At 39.8% G+C, this 17,031-nt stretch overlaps 1 protein-coding gene and 1 long non-coding RNA gene across 4 annotated transcripts; both read left to right on the forward strand.

Moving 5' to 3' along the window:
- The first annotated feature begins 2,206 nt into the window (after positions 1 to 2,206).
- Positions 2,207 to 4,943, forward strand: LOC109987180 (uncharacterized). Its single transcript, XR_002278100.3, has 2 exons — positions 2,207 to 4,172; positions 4,321 to 4,943. It is a non-coding gene; the product is annotated as an uncharacterized lncRNA (long non-coding RNA).
- An 886-nt stretch (positions 4,944 to 5,829) lies between these two features.
- Positions 5,830 to 15,650, forward strand: LOC109987179 (solute carrier family 35 member E2A). Of its 3 annotated transcripts, none has more exons than XM_020638187.2 (9): positions 5,830 to 6,135; positions 7,481 to 7,896; positions 8,668 to 8,803; positions 10,093 to 10,220; positions 10,596 to 10,716; positions 10,982 to 11,035; positions 11,126 to 11,198; positions 13,297 to 13,442; positions 13,757 to 15,650. In XM_020638187.2, exons 2-9 carry the CDS (start codon positions 7,629 to 7,631, stop codon positions 13,983 to 13,985), a joined length of 1,155 nt encoding a protein of 384 aa, XP_020493843.1. In that variant the 5' UTR covers positions 5,830 to 6,135; positions 7,481 to 7,628; the 3' UTR covers positions 13,986 to 15,650. The 3 variants fall into 3 exon arrangements, with proteins under 3 accessions (XP_020493843.1, XP_029133938.1, XP_020493844.1); XM_029278105.2 differs by having other exon boundaries at positions 5,832 to 5,905; XM_020638188.3 differs by having other exon boundaries at positions 5,834 to 5,896.
- The last annotated feature ends 1,381 nt before the right edge of the window (positions 15,651 to 17,031 follow it).

A 17,031-nucleotide genomic window follows, 5' to 3' on the forward strand; every position in this document is an offset into this window, starting at 1 on the left:
CAGTGATACAGTCATCATTATTGAAGTTCCCCTTCTGCATGTGGAGAAAATGTCTTTTCTTAGCCCGTGTTCATCAGCTACCTTTAATATCCTTATCTTTAACATTCATGAACTTGGTCAGTGGTCCCCTTCAGCCGCTGATCTGTCATGAACAAGCTAGCATGCGTTGGGTTATTATTTACAGTCTATGGTTTGGACCAATTATAGGGGCCTCACTGTGAACGCTGACCCTCTGGGGGAGTCCATGATTTTATATTTATATGATAAAGATGGACTGCTTTTATTTCATCAGCTTAAAGAACACTATTCTTTACTTGGTATTTTTTTGGTTCTTGTAATTGCAGTTGAGATCTGCACCCTGTGGCCAGATCCAAGGAGTTCCATGGGGATTGCCTTTGTCCTCTCATCCAATGAACACTCAAATAAACCCTCTGAATAACTTTTCTGGACTGGTGTCCAAGTGGGTGACATAAATGACGTGATGGAAAAAAGGATGATTGCTCAAAAAGTACAAGTTGCAGTGATTGGCCAGAATTGCAAGGTTGCAAAGGTGCAGGGATTGGTAGACATCCTGTATGATAATTTCCCATTATGTTATAGTTTATTTGCGTGTAGAGCAGTTTTTTTTTTCTAGGGAAGACGATGAATAAAGAACACTCAGCACTGCAGCATTGATAGTAGCAGTCAGGCAGGTGCACAACAACCAACCTTAGCCAAGGATGGGAGCCGACTTGTTTCTGACTTTGTAGGCAGGATACACAGATAAGCACCAATAACATATATTCTGTTGTAGCTATATCAGCTTTATACTTTCCCCCTTTTTCTAAAATCCCACTTCAAGGTCTTTTTTCATTCATGTAATTTTGGGGCCAAAATATTACTTCAAACACATGAAGAGAAACTTGTTATGAGATAGTCCCATAACCTAGTTCCTCTAGTAAGAGTAGCATAAATTGACCTGGAATGAACAATACTTGTTTTGTAATCCCATTCAACAAGTAAAACTTGTTCTCTTGTCAATTATTGCATTTGCATTTAACAATTTATTCTCCCTCTCCATGTTCATAACAAATAAAGAGGTCAGGGACTGTTCAGAGACTTTTTCTAGGACACATGGGTAGATTGAGATTAGATTGAGGCTGGAAGGAGTAGAACTGTGAGACAACAAAGGTTAATTAAAACATCATACTAATGGAGAAAGTAGCCCATCCCTTTGTTATGTGTGTTCATGTTGTTCCATGTTCAACACCATCATCAACAGAGTTCCAAAATTCTCCAAGGCAACAGGCAAGAAGCAGAGCCACCATGTGGATCTAAGAGCTGCTCGACTTCAACTGCTATAGCTAAAATGATCATTCCTCCTCATTTGAATTGTCATTATAATTGCCAATGTTATTAGACTAATGAGTCTATTATCATACTTTATATTCTTTCCCCATACTGCTAAACCATTACCGACATTAACGCTGTGAATCGGTTTTATTCATCGCTGTTGTGTTGTTATTGCTCTGTTCCTTCTTTCTGCATCTCTCTCTCTCCCATTTTCCAAGCCCAACACAGTTGTGGCAGATGGCTGTTCATGTGTACGGGCTGCTCCTCACTAATTGCCCCAAGAGGGATTAATAAAGTTGTTTGAATTGAATTGGATTGAATTGTTGAACATGAGTCTGGTTCTGCTTGAGGTTTCCTTGAGGTTTTTCCTTGCCACTATTACTTTGCTAAATGTTGCTTCGTGGTTTGCTCATGATGGATTAATGTCAGGTCTTTGTTAATAATATAACAGAGTATGGTCTAGACTTGGGCCAGAATTTTGTATTTGTTCCATGCAGCATTGAGAGGCTTTTGACTTTAAAAGTCTTCTATTAAAAGCACCATTCAGTGATTTACAAATGACACAATCGTCTGTGTCTTTTTCAATCGGTACCTCCCCTCGTTTTCAAACTAGCAGAGGCATAACTCAAAGATGCACAGTGGTACAGAGTGTAGCACACAGCATGAAGCCTACTGGTTTAAATCTCCGGCCAGACAGGGGTCTATTTGTGTAGAGTTTACAGGTTCACCACGGGCATGTGTGTGTTCTCTCCAATTCACAGCTTCCTCTCACAAACACATGCTAGTTCGATTTTTCTTGATTGATTGATTGTTTCCTTTGCTCTTCTTGCCACAGAATTGCTCTCAATCCAAGTTGGATATTTATAAATGTAGTGTCTTTCAGACCCAAATACTCATGACAAGAAGCTTCTGGGATTACAAACTCAATGTATAAAAGTTAAGTTATAAGCTAAACATTACTGCCATCTTGCGACCGCTTATGGTATTCACATTTTATGCACATAACAAAAGAAATGAAGTGGGACGAGCCATAGGACTCACAAAAGAAAAAACAAGAAAATCTGAAAGATGATTGACTCTAATTATTTAGTTATTTTAAGTGCCTGAAAATGGTTTTGAAGGTAGGCATGAGGCGAGGTGACTCACAGAATACTTGTTCAAAAGTAAAAATTGACAGTGAGTGATTGGTTGGAGTGTTAAAAGAAAGCAGGATTAGTTGTTTTGCTAAACAATACTTTCTCATATACAGGTCAAGTATGCTAAATGATGAGACAGACAAACACAGTGTTTCTGTCCTACTTCTCCCCTTCTTGGAATCTTGTCATTCCACTTGATAGACAAGATTCCTGACTCTCCACTTCACGACTCTGTATCACGGAGCCTCAGCTGCTCACTGGTACAGTTGGTTGTCCCTCAACAGGAACGTCTATGGTTCGATCCCCAGCTCCTGCATTCACATGGCAGGGTGTCTTTGGGCAAGACACTGAACTAGGGATGACCCGATACCGATACCAGTATTCGGCATCGGCCTTTAAGTACTCATACTCGTAGTCGTAAAACTACGCGGAATACAACGGCACCGATACCACTTTACGGCGGAACGTGCGCCTCTTTTCGGTTGAGCGGAGAGAAGCGAGATGTCAGCGGTGTGGAGATATTTTAGCGTAAACGATGACGACGAAAGAAGAGCAGACTGCAAACTTTGTACTGCAAAATTGTCAAGGGGAGGGGTGAAAATGATCTCCTTCAATACGAGTAATTAGATGAAACATGAGAAGGAGCAGCACGCCGCAGAGTTCACGGAGTGTGTTAAAGCTAGCAGCGGGACACAGAGAGACAAGAGAGAGACAACCTGCACGGTAAAAATAACAGAAGCTCTGACCCAGGTCATTACTCTTGATGACCAGCTGTTGCTGTGAATGAAGGACTTTGGGCTCAGAGGAGTGTAGCTGACTCGGTGTCAGTCGGACGTCAAATTGTTGGACATTTGAAGCATGAGTCTCCTCCCGCCTGGAAGACATTGAGCTGCAGCTCAAGCAGCCCGTAAGAAGACTCCAACAAGACGTGCAGACGAGCTGGAATAGCACGTACTACATGCTACAAGCGGGCTCTGGGAAGATTTGGCTCCGAATATGAACTCCCCGACAATCTTACAGGACACCAGTGGACACTTGTGGAAAAAACTTTGTCTGTTTTGGCTCCGTTTCAGGAGTTAACCCGAAAAGTGAGCTCGTCCGATGCTTTAGCATCAGATGTAATTCCTGCTGTGACCGTGCTTCAGAGACTTTGGACCAAAGAAACAGACTCGGATCAAGGCATCAAAACCACGAAAGCGACCTTGGCTGCAGACTGTCAACAGGCGCTTCATAGAGACTGAAAACCCCTCACTACTGCATCACTACTGTATCACTACTACTGCATCACTACTGTACCACTACTGCATCACTACTGTATCACTACTGCATCACTACTGCATCACTACTACTGCATCACTACTGTATCACTACTGCTGCATCACTACTGTATCACTACTGCATCACTACTGTATCACTACTGCTGCATCACTACTACTGCATCACTACTGTATCACTACTGCATCACTACTGTATCACTACTACTGCATCACTACTGCATCACTACTACTGTATCACTACTGCATCACTACTGTATCACTACTGCTGCATCACTACTGCATCACTACTGCATCACTACTGTATCACTACTACTGCATCACTACTGCATCACTACTGCATCACTACTACTGCATCACTACTGCATCACTACTGCATCACTACTGCACTCTGTACTACTGCTGTGAAGGTTTGGGCCCAGCACACCAGGTACGCACAGCGATATGTATTTTTTGTCTAATAAAGCTATGGCCACTGTGTCATTGAGGTTGAGGATATGGTTTTGTATTATGTTTATTTTAGGATTAGGGAAATGTATTAAGGTGAACAACTAATGCTTCTATTTTCTTTGTTTTAGGGAGCCTGGTAGATTTCCTCTGCAGCTCTTACTGTCTGGGTTTAGTTTGTTTTCTTTGCTGTTAATTTTTGTTTCTAGTCCGCCGGGCATATGAGCCGGTATTTGAGGCAAAAGATCTCTGGGGTTGCCTAAGTAGGCGGACTAGTTTTTTTTTTTTTTTCGTGTTGTTTGTTTTGTTTGTTTTAATTGTCACCACTTCCCCAGCGCAGGTCAGGGCGGACCATCGGGGAGGGTCAAGGTCATTCTGGGTGCGAGCTGACGGAGGATCTGATTTGAGTGTGTAAACGCCACAAGTTTGTTGCATGCCAATAGTGTGAATATAGTTGCAGTGATATTGCATGCTCATACATGGTGTGATTATAGTTGAAGTTGCAGTGATATTGCATGCTCATACATAGTGTGATTTAAGTTGCAGTGATATTGTGTGACAAGGACTCTTTTTACTCCCTTACTGTAGGAGTGTGACACTGAATTCCTCCTCAGTAAAGCATCAAAATACCTGCTCAAGCCACCCTAACCCTAACCCGCCCGTAAGACATTGAAATCTGCGCCAATTATCTTATGGTGACTCATGAATTTTATGTTATTTAATGTAATAAACCTTGGCACATTTTCTCTTTAAATCTGTTTCTGTGTTTCATTTTTGACTGGTCATTCATTTGACCCCTGTTAGGGGACCTTGCAAAGTCTGAGTACCCCACCAGGGCGGGTGTTACATGGTATGGTATGGTTTAAATGACAATAAAGACTTGACTTTAACTTGAATTAAAAAGGCATTTATTCGGGGCCTGGTGGCTACGTGGCCTCCCCCCTCTTTTGCAAATGTTATAATAATCATAATATTAATCATAATAATAATAATTGCATGAAATGCGTGAAAAAAAAGCATATCTGGAGGTAGTATTATTTTGTAAGTAGTATTTATTTATTTGCACAGTCAGAAAAAAACATAGGCTATATATTAAACAAATATCAAAATAGACAATATCAGTGCAGGTAGCGGCAGAAAACTCAAAGAGCTTATTTGAAGCATCCCCCTTAATAATGTTCAAATATCATCAAATTAAAAAACAGCAAAACATAAAAAGGTACGCACAATCTGAAAATAAAGAAACCGACACACTAAAAATTGTCCTTCCTAGGATGTTGTCACTATAGAAACTTTAAAAAATAAAAAATAAATGATCAAAAGTTAAACCAGTCAAATTTCAAACTACCACGACAGTTTGATCATAAATAATCACCAACACTGAAAATGTCAAGCTCGAGGAAGCAGGATGAAGACAATCTCACCGGAATTGGTGCAAATAAAAGCTTATTATTATGCTCGGTGAGTCAAACAAACCATACAAACGAAAAAAGATCCGAATAAAAATGCACAAATAAAAACATTTAGAGCAATTACTACTTTAAAATATTTTGAATGGTCACATAATTGTACACACTGATGGTCAAAAGCCATATCTGAGTTTTAATTTGAAAATCCTCATGCATTGTATTTATTAAGAGTTAGCTTGACTTGGCAAAATGACTGTTGTTGAACTGGCACCTCTCGGAGTCAGGTTCACCACGAAAGGTAACCCAGGTAGATATGTCAATGCTTATGTATAGTGGGTGTAGTCACTTGGCACTTCCCTATGTTGCTCAATGAAGCCGAGGTTTTAGTACCAGACCTCTGCATCCCATCTTATCTCAGGCAACAGTGGCTAGCCAACGTCTTTGTACAACTTCCTTTTTTATGTGGGACTCGCTGCAGTCTTTCATACCGGCTGGGCTTGAGGTGTTTTTTTTTCATCATATTTGGGTCTAAAAGAGGTGGGATTTCGTCTTCCTTACATTTCAGTTTGCTTGTAATCTTCGCTTTGTTTGTTCTTGCGAGAAGAAGCTAGCGACTTAATGTTTAACATCCGCTTGTCTTCTCTCAGGCAACATTTGCCTGTTGTTTGCTGTTGAGATCAAAGCTCAGGGCTATCGATTAGATACGCTATTTATTGCACTTTGAAGCTATAAAGCACATGACGTACTATACTTATACTATAGTCGCTTTATAGCTTAGCAGTGCAATGTGGAAACATATGTGTGGGATCCCTTCAGGGTCCGCATGTGATTCACTTGATCTGATCACAAATCGACTCTCTTTATTGTGAAGCTTTGCTGATGTCATGACGTACGAGAACACGTTATTATGTTTTACATAGTTTTTATTTAATAGCATTTTGTGTTAAAAAAATATACATTTGTAATGTAGAATTACATTTTACAAAAAACAAAGGTATAAAAAAAACTATACCGCGTGCAGCAATAACTTAATATTTATGTGACTGAGAATGATAGATTAGTACAATGGTTGGGGAAATCAGTTTCAATTTCAACTAGACAATTTGTCTAGGAAAATGCGTGGGAATGCTGACTGCTGAAATGTTCTGCAAAACTGAATGAAGAAGAATCAGCAGAAACAGCTGAAGGATTAGTAGAAGATGAAGAAGTAGAGGAAGTAGTAAAAGAAGAAGAACAAGAAGTAGAAGAAGAAAAGGAGTAGTAGAAGAAGAAGTATTAGTAGATGAAGAAACAGTAGTAGAAGTGGTAGAAAAAGTAGAAGATACTGAAGATCAGAACAGTGCTGTTTACAGCATTCCCACTAATAAAGATTTGGATAACAATATTTTACGATTTTGCCTTCCCACTATCATGACAAAACATAATAGAGATCGAACGAGGTTTTGTCTTGTGTGGTCAAGTTTTCAAAGTGTTTGTTATATTTTGGCCACAAGCGTACATCACCACCACCTAAAAAACCATTGTTAATTTATTTGTATCTATTTATTATTATTATTATTATTATATATTATTATCTCTATACATTTTTCTCACTTGTTTATTTTCATTTATTGCTTGTTTTCAGCACTATTAAGTGTTGAAGTTCGATTAATGTTGGGAAATCACTGAGTAATCATGTTTAATAATTATGATCTCAATATTAATTTAAAAAAAAATGTGATAAGATTTTTTGCAGATGAAAAAAATCATAATCATGATTATTTTAATTTATATTTAGATCACACACAGAAACACAAACCCCAGGATTTTTTCATTTACTTCTGTTCAACCTGTGTCCATGATGTGACAGAATACCATATTTCTTCTCTCCCAACATCTGCAGGACTGGGGGCGCCAGGTTAATTCATTTTCAGTGTTCACAGCAATACTGAGCAACACATCAAAAACTGGACCTATCAAAGGATGGACTAAATGTAAAATCTCTGATCAAACCCTCCACTCCTTTTTAACACCTCCCGGTAGCAGACATAATGTCGCGTGGCAGACACTCCATATGGCGCCTCCTGTTGCCTTTCCGAAGCCGCCAGGAACGAGTGGTTTTGACCCGAAGTGACAGCCTGCCAGGGGAACAGGTTCTAAAGATCACTGTCACAGAGACTACTGTTATTGAGGCGGAGTCAGGGGTGTGGAACTGGCGCTCATTGACCTACCTTGGCCTCTGGTACTGCTTTAGCTTCTGCACCCTGTTCCTTAACAAGTACATTTTGTCTCTACTAGAGGGGGAGCCCAGCATGCTAGGTAAGCCAGAATTATAAACCTCTTGTTCTTATAATGTGAACTAAAGGCATGCACTTCCACATTAGAGCTCTTTGTGTGTTTCTGTGATGAATCTTAATGGATTGTTCATGTGGTTTCACAAGACTCAGCTCTATTCAGCTTTATATTTAAACTATTCAGTATTCCAAAAGCATACAGTGAGTCTTAAGATGAAGTTACATAAAAAACACAATTTTTAGTCAAATTATATTGTGATTTGGCTTTAAAATATTGACTCCATCCCTCTCCTTTAGGGAGTGTATCACCTGAAGAGTAGTGACTTTGACACAAGACAGAGGTCAGTTGGCTTCAGAGATTTAACAGACCTATACAGGATTTATTTTTTGTCAGCCAAAAGTATCTTGGAACAACTTTTTAGAAAACAAGAAGAAGCAAGTCACACTGCCACTGAGTTAACTGACATTCTGAAAACATCTCAACATTTTGACCACTTTGGTTTTACACGGTGTCAAAGGAACTTGTTATTTTTTGGGCTAAGACATCGTTGGCAAAGAACTCCATTTTGACACATAAAAAAATGTTGTAGGCGATTGACACCATGTTGCAGGTTAACTATTATATTTGATGCATGTATGAGCTGTTTTGGGAAAAAAATAAATCTTCAATACTGTGAACTTTAAAAGGTGCAAAGAAGTGGAGAAATACTGTTACGCCAGAAACACCAAGTCCATGTTGCGGGGTAAGAGGCTGTGGCTCTGGCTGTACCTTGTTGTCTTGTGTATACTCCCCTAGGTGCAGTTCAGATGCTCTCCACTACTGTAATAGGCTGCCTAAAGATGTTTGTGCCCTGTTGCCTGTACCAGCACAAGTCCAGAACCGAGTATCCCCCCAACTTCGTCATGATCATGCTGTTTGTTGGACTCATGAGGTGGATACCCTCTCTCTTTAAAACAGAGCTTTACACTAACTCTCTCATCAATGAGTACATGTGCTACTCAAACTTTTCTTCCCACTGGAATACCTGCAGTCAAGGGGACCCAAATTAGCCTACCCGCTTATGATGGATGAAACTTTATATTGAGTCCATGTTTGTCATGGCTCCTTATTGAAAGTTTCATACTATCAGTGGGGAAGGGCACAGAGTCAGTCATTTCCAAAGACAACAGACACAGATTTCCCCCAAAAATGTATGAAGTCTTGTTTGAAACTTGTTGTTTGATTCACAAATGTTCTGTTACTTTTGTGAATAATATTAAGTATTTTATGTCAGATTAAATTAATGACATCATTTATTTAAGTCTCCATGAAATGGAACTTCAAGAGTATCTAACTTGACATGTTTCCAGCTTACAACCAATCACAAGACAGAAGGCGGGACATACTGTTGAGTGAATTTGATTGGATCATTAGCTTCAACATAGCTTTTTAATTAGTCAAAAATGAGTAAAGGGCCCTTAGTGCAGGAGGAGTCATCAGATATTTGAAATGCAGATAAGTGAACATTTAACACAGGAATGCTGGATTTAAACCAGGAAAATGTATTTTAAATTTCATTTTATTGTTTGGCGAGAACTTTAGTCTCAGGGCCCCAATGGACCCTAGTAAGTACAGCTAATACGTTGTTAGGGTTAGCATTGATAGCTGGTTGCAATCAAATCAATATCATTCATGTTAGCCCAGATGGACGTTGTAGTGAAAGAGTTCGGTCACCATAGCTTTGCTAATGTTCTGAGCAACCCTTCTATTTCTGGTTGCCATGTCAATGCTAACTAACTGCTTCAGTTAAAGCCTCTGTACACCCGCACAGGTGTTAGTGATTAAAACCATGATAAGACCTCTTAATTTGGTAAGTTTGTTTGACTGACAGCTCCACTACGCTGTTGATTTTTGAGTAAACCATAGTTAAAAATGTGTTTTCCCTTCACAAAACTGAACCCATTCTACATCTAGAAACACGAAGCATAACAAGCAAAATCAAACATAGCAGAGTGATGTGTTGCATGGCCTTGAATATCCTGCAATGTGACTGTTACACAATAGACGTGTGACAACAATGCTGAAAAATATTGTGCACCCTTCCAACAACCACTGAGAGTTGTGGCTTTTTTTAGTTTTTATAGAAAACAATTTTGTTTGAAACTTAATGACCCATTTGAAACTTAACAGTAGCTTTTCAGAAAGTAAATCGCTGACATAATCTCTGTATCCATGTGTCAGGTTCACCACAGTGGTTTTGGGCTTGGTAAGCCTGAAGAACGTGGCAGTGTCTTTTTCAGAGACGGTGAAGAGTTCAGCACCCATCTTCACTGTCATCATGTCCAGGCTGATTCTCGGGGAGTACACAGGTAGCGCACTGATGTACTGTATGTGTGAATGAGGGGTAAGGGACGTGCGGTCGAGTCTGCGTCCGCACATCAGAGAACAACAGAGTGAACAACACAGCAACTTCACTTTTTTTATGTTTTATTTTGAGTCATCATGGAACGCGGGATCGATTATACTTCATGTCCACGTTGTGTACTCGTGCTTGTGCATGAGCAATTGAACCGTGCCGAAGCACACCTCTTCTAAGCGTGCCAGGGCACTCCATACAAGAACTTCATGGATGTGTATAAATGGGACTCAGTGCTGGTGACTGAGTACTTGCAGCACTTGAGGAACACTGTAACTGTATCCAGAAATTTACAAGTTATTAATTCTATGAATTCTTCATTCTGCAGGGCTGTGGGTGAACCTGGCCCTTTTCCCTGTCATGGCTGGCCTGTCGCTCTGCACAGCCACAGAGATAAGCTTCAACATGCTTGGTTTTTCTGCCGCTCTATCCACCAACATCATGGACTGGTAATTTTAAAGCCGAGAGAGAGAGAGAGAGAGAGAGAGAGAGAGAGAGAGAGAGAGAGAGAGAGAGAGAGAGAGAGAGAGAGAGAGAGAGAGAGAGAGAGAGAGAGAGAGAGAGAGAGAGAGAGAGAGAGAGAGAGAGAGAGAGAGAGAGAGAGAGAGAGAGAGAGAGAGAGAGAGAGAGAGAGAGAGAGAGAGCTAATTTAGCACTCTGACCTGCTATCCTGACGCTGTAAGATACTTTCTGTAACACCTTCTCTGATCTCAGTTTGCAGAATGTGTTCTCTAAAAAGCTGCTCAGTGGTGACACATACAGGTTCAGGTAAAAACACACGCAAACTCTCCTTTATGACTTTTTAAACTATTTTTGTTCACAATCAAATTGTTCTTATGAAAACTTGATTTATTTCAGCCCTCCAGAACTGCAGTTCTATACTAGTGCAGCAGCAGTTATCATGCTAATACCGGCCTGGGTGTTCCTCTTGGTATGTTGACTCATACTTACTTAATTGTTTTCATATTTTATTATTACAGTTATGCTAAATGTTTTTAGTGTATCTACTGTACCTGGAGTATGTAGTCCAAATGAGAAGTATCTATAGAAGTATCTATAATAAAGCCCCAATTCCTAAAACTTTTGGATGTTGTGTTAAAATGCAAATAATCAATGTGAGGATTTGAAAAACATTTCATACCCCATTTAATTTAGAACTGCACAAAGACAACATGTCAAATGTTTAGACTGAGACCTTTGATTTTTATTCGGAAAGATATATGCCCATTTTGAATTTTATAGCAGCAACACCTTTAATAAAAACTGGACGAAAGAGTGGAACATTTGTGAAATGCCAAAAGAAAAATCCTGATGGAACCTCTCACAAGTTACCAGTTGACTAACTGGCAGCGGGTTAGTAACATGATTGGGTGTAAAAAGAAAATCCCAGATGTAAAAATCTGTAGAATCTGGGCACTTCATCTCCCTCAGTACATAATATAAATAAAACAGAATCTGAAGAGATGTCTGTATGCAGGGGGCCAAAGCACACTTTGGGTGTCTGTGATCTACAGAGCCTGAGACGGCACTGCATTTAAAGCAGACATGATTCTGTAGTGGACATGAAAACTTTTAGAAAACATGTCTGTTAACATAGTTCATCACTGCATTCCCAAATGCTAGCTGAAACTACCATGCAAAGAGAAAAGCATGTATCATCCAGATCTAGAAAGGCCACCTGGCCTCTATGTGTCTGGGATCATTTACAATGGACTGGGTTTGGAGCAACATTAGGCTGCCAGTACACAACTTCTGTTTCAGGGATGGTCTGGCTTATCTCTGTAAGACATGGCCAAACCACATTCTGGATGTAATCACAACAGCATGGCTCTGTAATAAAGGAGTCCGGGTGATAAACTGGTGTGCCTGTAGTCTCCACTTATCACCCATTGAAAGTATTTGGAGCATTATGTAGAGTAAAATAAAAAATGGAGATCCTTAACAGTTGAACAAGCTGACATTCTACATTAAAGGAGCATTATGTAACTCTGACACCTAAGGATTAAAATGGGTACTGCAGTCCAAATTCAAAAGATTGGAGAGAGCTGTCTCCCCCCGCCCCCTCCTCCCTAGAGTTGATGGTATGTTGTCATGTTGCAGACACTGAAGCTTCAGTATTTAATCAGCTCGGCCTCAGTCTGTAAACCTTTCTGTGTTCTAACCTCTCTCCATTTTTCAAAAGCATCTCTAATATTTATCCTAGTTTGAGCACGTTTCTGCTCGTGGAGCTCTTTCGAAAGAAATGCTGAGGCTTTTTAGGTCAGGTTTGCGTGCCCTCTTTCACCACTGTAACACCTGTTTGGTTTGCCGTTTGCAAGGCAAATGAGAGGGCAAGAACGGGGCAAAACAGCCGTGTGGGGTGCCGCTCATTGTCCGGTCAAAACAAAAACAAACCATTCTGGAATCGAAACATAGAAGGAGGACATACTGGCTGCTGCATTGTTGTCAGAGAAGCCAGCACTTCAACATAGCATGTTTCCTTAATGTCTGATCATATAGTAAGGTCATTTAATGATTTAATTCAGTCAATATATTAGATATTGGACCTTTTTAATCAAAATGCTTAATAACTCCACTTAAAAAATATTACAGAAATTTGTCTTTTCAGTTCTCAAAACGCTTACAAACTGTTGTTAAAAGTAAAAGTGATTCAACAGAGGTTTGCACATGACCCTGTACTAACTTTTTTGGAAACTGGCTGCTGCCATCAAATTCAAAAATTTAAAGAAAATTGCCATTACTCAGTTTAAATAGTTGATCTGTTTTATTGTTGCATTTTTCCATTAAATACCGGTTTTCAATGTTTAGCAAATCATTTAATTCTGTTTTTATTTAACATAACATCGCAACTTCTTAAGAATTGGGGTTTAATTTCTGACAATAAAGTCGAATCCTTTACAGTTATAAAATGGGCAGGAATATGTAAACCGATTTTTTTGAGGTAGTATTTTAATTAAAGAAACAGGATGTACTGTAGCAGGACTGAAAATCAAGGTTAAGCTTGTCATTCTCGTGTCTCATGTTTCCAGGACATTCCAGTGATTGGGAAGAGTGGGAAGAGTCTCATCTTAAGTCACGACATTATCCTGTTGCTGCTTTTGGATGGTTCCTTATTCCACCTGCAGAGTGTCACTGCCTACGCTCTCATGGGGCGGATATCACCTGTTACCTTTAGGTAAGAAATGTTTAAAAACACATGAATAACATGGCTCTTAATCTGTGAACAGGAGCTGCTCACAGCTCATTCAGCATACTTTTAAAGGTGACATTGTCAGAAATAAACAGACTAAATAGACTGGGCTGAAGTATTTCTCTACATCCAACACGTATTCTATTGAAGCAAAATACTTCCTGTTTAGACCCACCAAAGTAAACAAGTGGACCAGCAGTTCTAAACTTTTCCCAGAAATAGAATAATTATGCCCTAAATATAATGCAAAGATTTAACCAGGAGAACCTCAATATGCTAACCCCCATCTCTTCTTTCAGTGTTGCCAGTACTGTCAAACACGCCCTGTCGGTCTGGATGAGCATCATTGTTTTTAGTAACCACATCTCCATCCTCAACGCTTTTGGCACCGTCCTCGTGTTCATAGGGGTCTTCTTGTACAACAAGGCCAGGCAGAACCAGAGGAAAACTTTACATTCCATGGCTGCTGAGCAGAACCACAAGCCACTACTGCAGGGCCAGGACTTCAAAGCTATTGTGTCTCGATGAGGAATCACAATTTGAGACTTAAAAAAAAACTGTTTGACGGGACCAAAGAGTTGTTTGAGAAGTCGAGACATTTGGTATATGGTGGATCTTTTCCATGCACATCTCGCGGTGGAAGAGGAGTCGGTCTTCTTGTTTTTCAGGTTCAAATAAGTGCCAGTGTAAGGTCTTCATGCTGAGAGTAAACCTGATAAAGTGGCTTTACAGAGGTCATTATCTGTTTGACTTCATCGTTCTACCAGTGGGATGATCTACTCAATACTTCTCTGTCCCTTAACCTGTCCATATGGGCTTCAGGTCCTGTTTACACCTGGTACTAACATGTGTTGATCTGATTGCAGAAGCATTGAGATGTGATCACTCTGGCCACATTCTTGGGTGGTCTTGTACTAAATTGTGCATAAAAATGCAGTTCCTCTAGTGTACTGTTGAGGCTTTCTCCAAAAGCCAATGAATTCCCTTTAGTCCCCACATTAAAGTACCCAAATCTACAGCATTATTCACTGTAAACATACTGTACATTCCTTGCCTTGTTGGGGCCTTTTTGGGGATATTTCATCCAAAAATCATGCAAATATTGTGGCTTCTTCTTTGATTTAGAACTGTTAACTGGCCTTTTGAGAAGACTGCACTTTTTTTTATGTGATTGAAATTCTGTTTTGTTTTTGATATCCTGGCTCAAAGAAGCTGGTAGCAGAGTTAGCTAAGGACAGTAATGATGACATGACCGATTATTTTGAGTTAGTCTCTGTTTTGTGCAGCCCCCCTCTCTCATCAATTTGAGCCAGTAGGTGGGCGAGGCCTCTAAGATCCACAAACTCTCCTAGCCTCTTTAGTCTGATGAGTAAACAAATCAGCCATCACCACTAATAGACTCAAGTGTACACAAGCTTATTTGCTATTGGTTTAGACTTACTATCTTTGTAATGTCATAATAGCTACATTCATTTTTACAAATGTCTTCTGGGCCACTTTCAAGGACTGTGTATCCTTCTCCTTATCCAGGGCAGCATTCTTCAAACTGCATGTGTAAGCATTTAGAGAGTGGAAGGGAGAGTTGATCATTCATGGATGTATTTGAAGACACATGATAATGCACCAGCCATTGTAGAGCAGCCCGCCTGGGACTGGATCAACCAGAGTGCATGATATTACCAGGACTAAACAGGCTCCTTAGGGCGCAGTCACACTGTCATTCTTTATCCTTTCATGTTATTTTAGATCGGGTGATGGGAACAAAGGGTAAGCTCAGGGTGTCCTTCACACTTTTGTAGGAAGAGACCTTATGTCTTGCATCTGCATTTCAGAGTGTGCTGGCTTCTCATTTTGGGTACAGCAGCTGTGGAGTGTACACAAGTTTAAATATCTATAAAGCATCGATGCTGTTGTTTAAGTATTGTGATGGTGTTAACCTCACTGTATTACAATGCATCGCAAAACTTGATGACATCTTAGTCTAAGATGTGAAAAAAAGCCTTTATTGAGGCTTCACTAGCCAAAAAAATGGCAGCCAGACTGGCTGTTGACACTTTTAAAAATGTGTTGAGCATTTGTGAGTTACATAATGCATTCTAGGAATGCTCGTCCACATGCCCATCATGTACTGTTGTTGGTGTTTGTTTTGCTTTATGTACCTTCATTTCACATTAAAAACTTACTTTACTCCAATGTGTGCTTTGATGCAGCCCAGCAATCCTGAACAGAAAAGACTCTTCACCGATATAGCCGTTTTCACATATGCACTCCGGATGATATCTAGATAATTACAGGAGGATTTCTCCGGAGATTCTCCCGACCTAGTCGTTCACATATGCTCCTCACAGCGGGGGACTTTCCCTGTCAGAGGGGAGGGGGGTCGGGGGATTTCCCGACATAAGACGTGGCGTAAATAAACAACACAGAAGTAGCGGCCAAAGCAACAGAGTCCGCTACACGACGCTATAATGAGAACATTTGCCTTTATATCAATGCTATGTGTAATCCAATGGAATGACAAAATCCACAAAAGAGAGGAGAGGAGTCACTTTAGACAGTCACTGTATATAAACGTCATTCTCTTTCTATTGGCTCGAGTTGAAATCTCCGGAGTATATGCGGCCGCGTTCAGACATCAGCTCACTCTGACTTGACCTGACTCTGTGGATAAAAGACTAGGGGTCTGGCAGGAGAAACTCCGGGTAAAGTCCGCGCAAAAAATGTGTCTTGTTTGCGTTCACACAAAGAACCTTGCGCCTAAAGAACCTCCGGGTAGACTAATCTCCAGAGTTTTTCAGCAGATTTCTGCATGTGTGAAAAGGGTTAAGCTATATGAAAGGTTGAATGAATCAACCTTGTAGTTGGTGGTACTTTTAAAATGTTCAAGAATAGAATGATAAGGCAAGCTGCTACGACCAATTATAAATTAACTTCCTTAGTTACCTTTTTGTCTTCAATGTGTCTCATTTCAAGTCTGAGGGAGTTTTAATTTTCTTCAACACGTGCTCCTTCATAGAAAACAATTTGATCCACATCTGATCATAAACAGCTTCATGGCAGCAATAATCCAGCACACCTGAATCTGATTCTGAAGAAACTGCCTCAATCATATAACCTCCGACCTCTGATTCTACTTTCTACGTTTCTGAGGTGTCATTATATCATTTTAATTGAATTTGAATTGAAATGCTTTCATGTGACGTGTGATAATTTAATATTAAATATTAAAATTCTAGATTAAGATTGGTTGCAAATATTTGTCAGTTTACACAGTTAGAGATGGATAGAACAGGCAAAGATACAAAGTCATCTTTGGTTCATATACAGTCATTAAAATCACAGTAAACAGAATATTATTTGTAAAATATATGAAATGGTAAATGGACTTGAGCTTGTATTGCGCTTTTCTAGTCTTCTGACTAAAGTACTTTTACATATCTCACACCTACACATTCTCACACTGATGGTTTCTATGTAAAGTGACCATCAGAAGTAACTAATCCCATTCATACACATTCATACGCCGCTGACGAAGCAGAAGGAGCAAGGGTTAAGTGTCTTGCCCAAGGACAAA

Source organism: Labrus bergylta, chromosome 12, assembly GCF_963930695.1.
Source record: "Labrus bergylta chromosome 12, fLabBer1.1, whole genome shotgun sequence".
Lineage (NCBI taxonomy): Eukaryota > Metazoa > Chordata > Actinopteri > Labriformes > Labridae > Labrus > Labrus bergylta.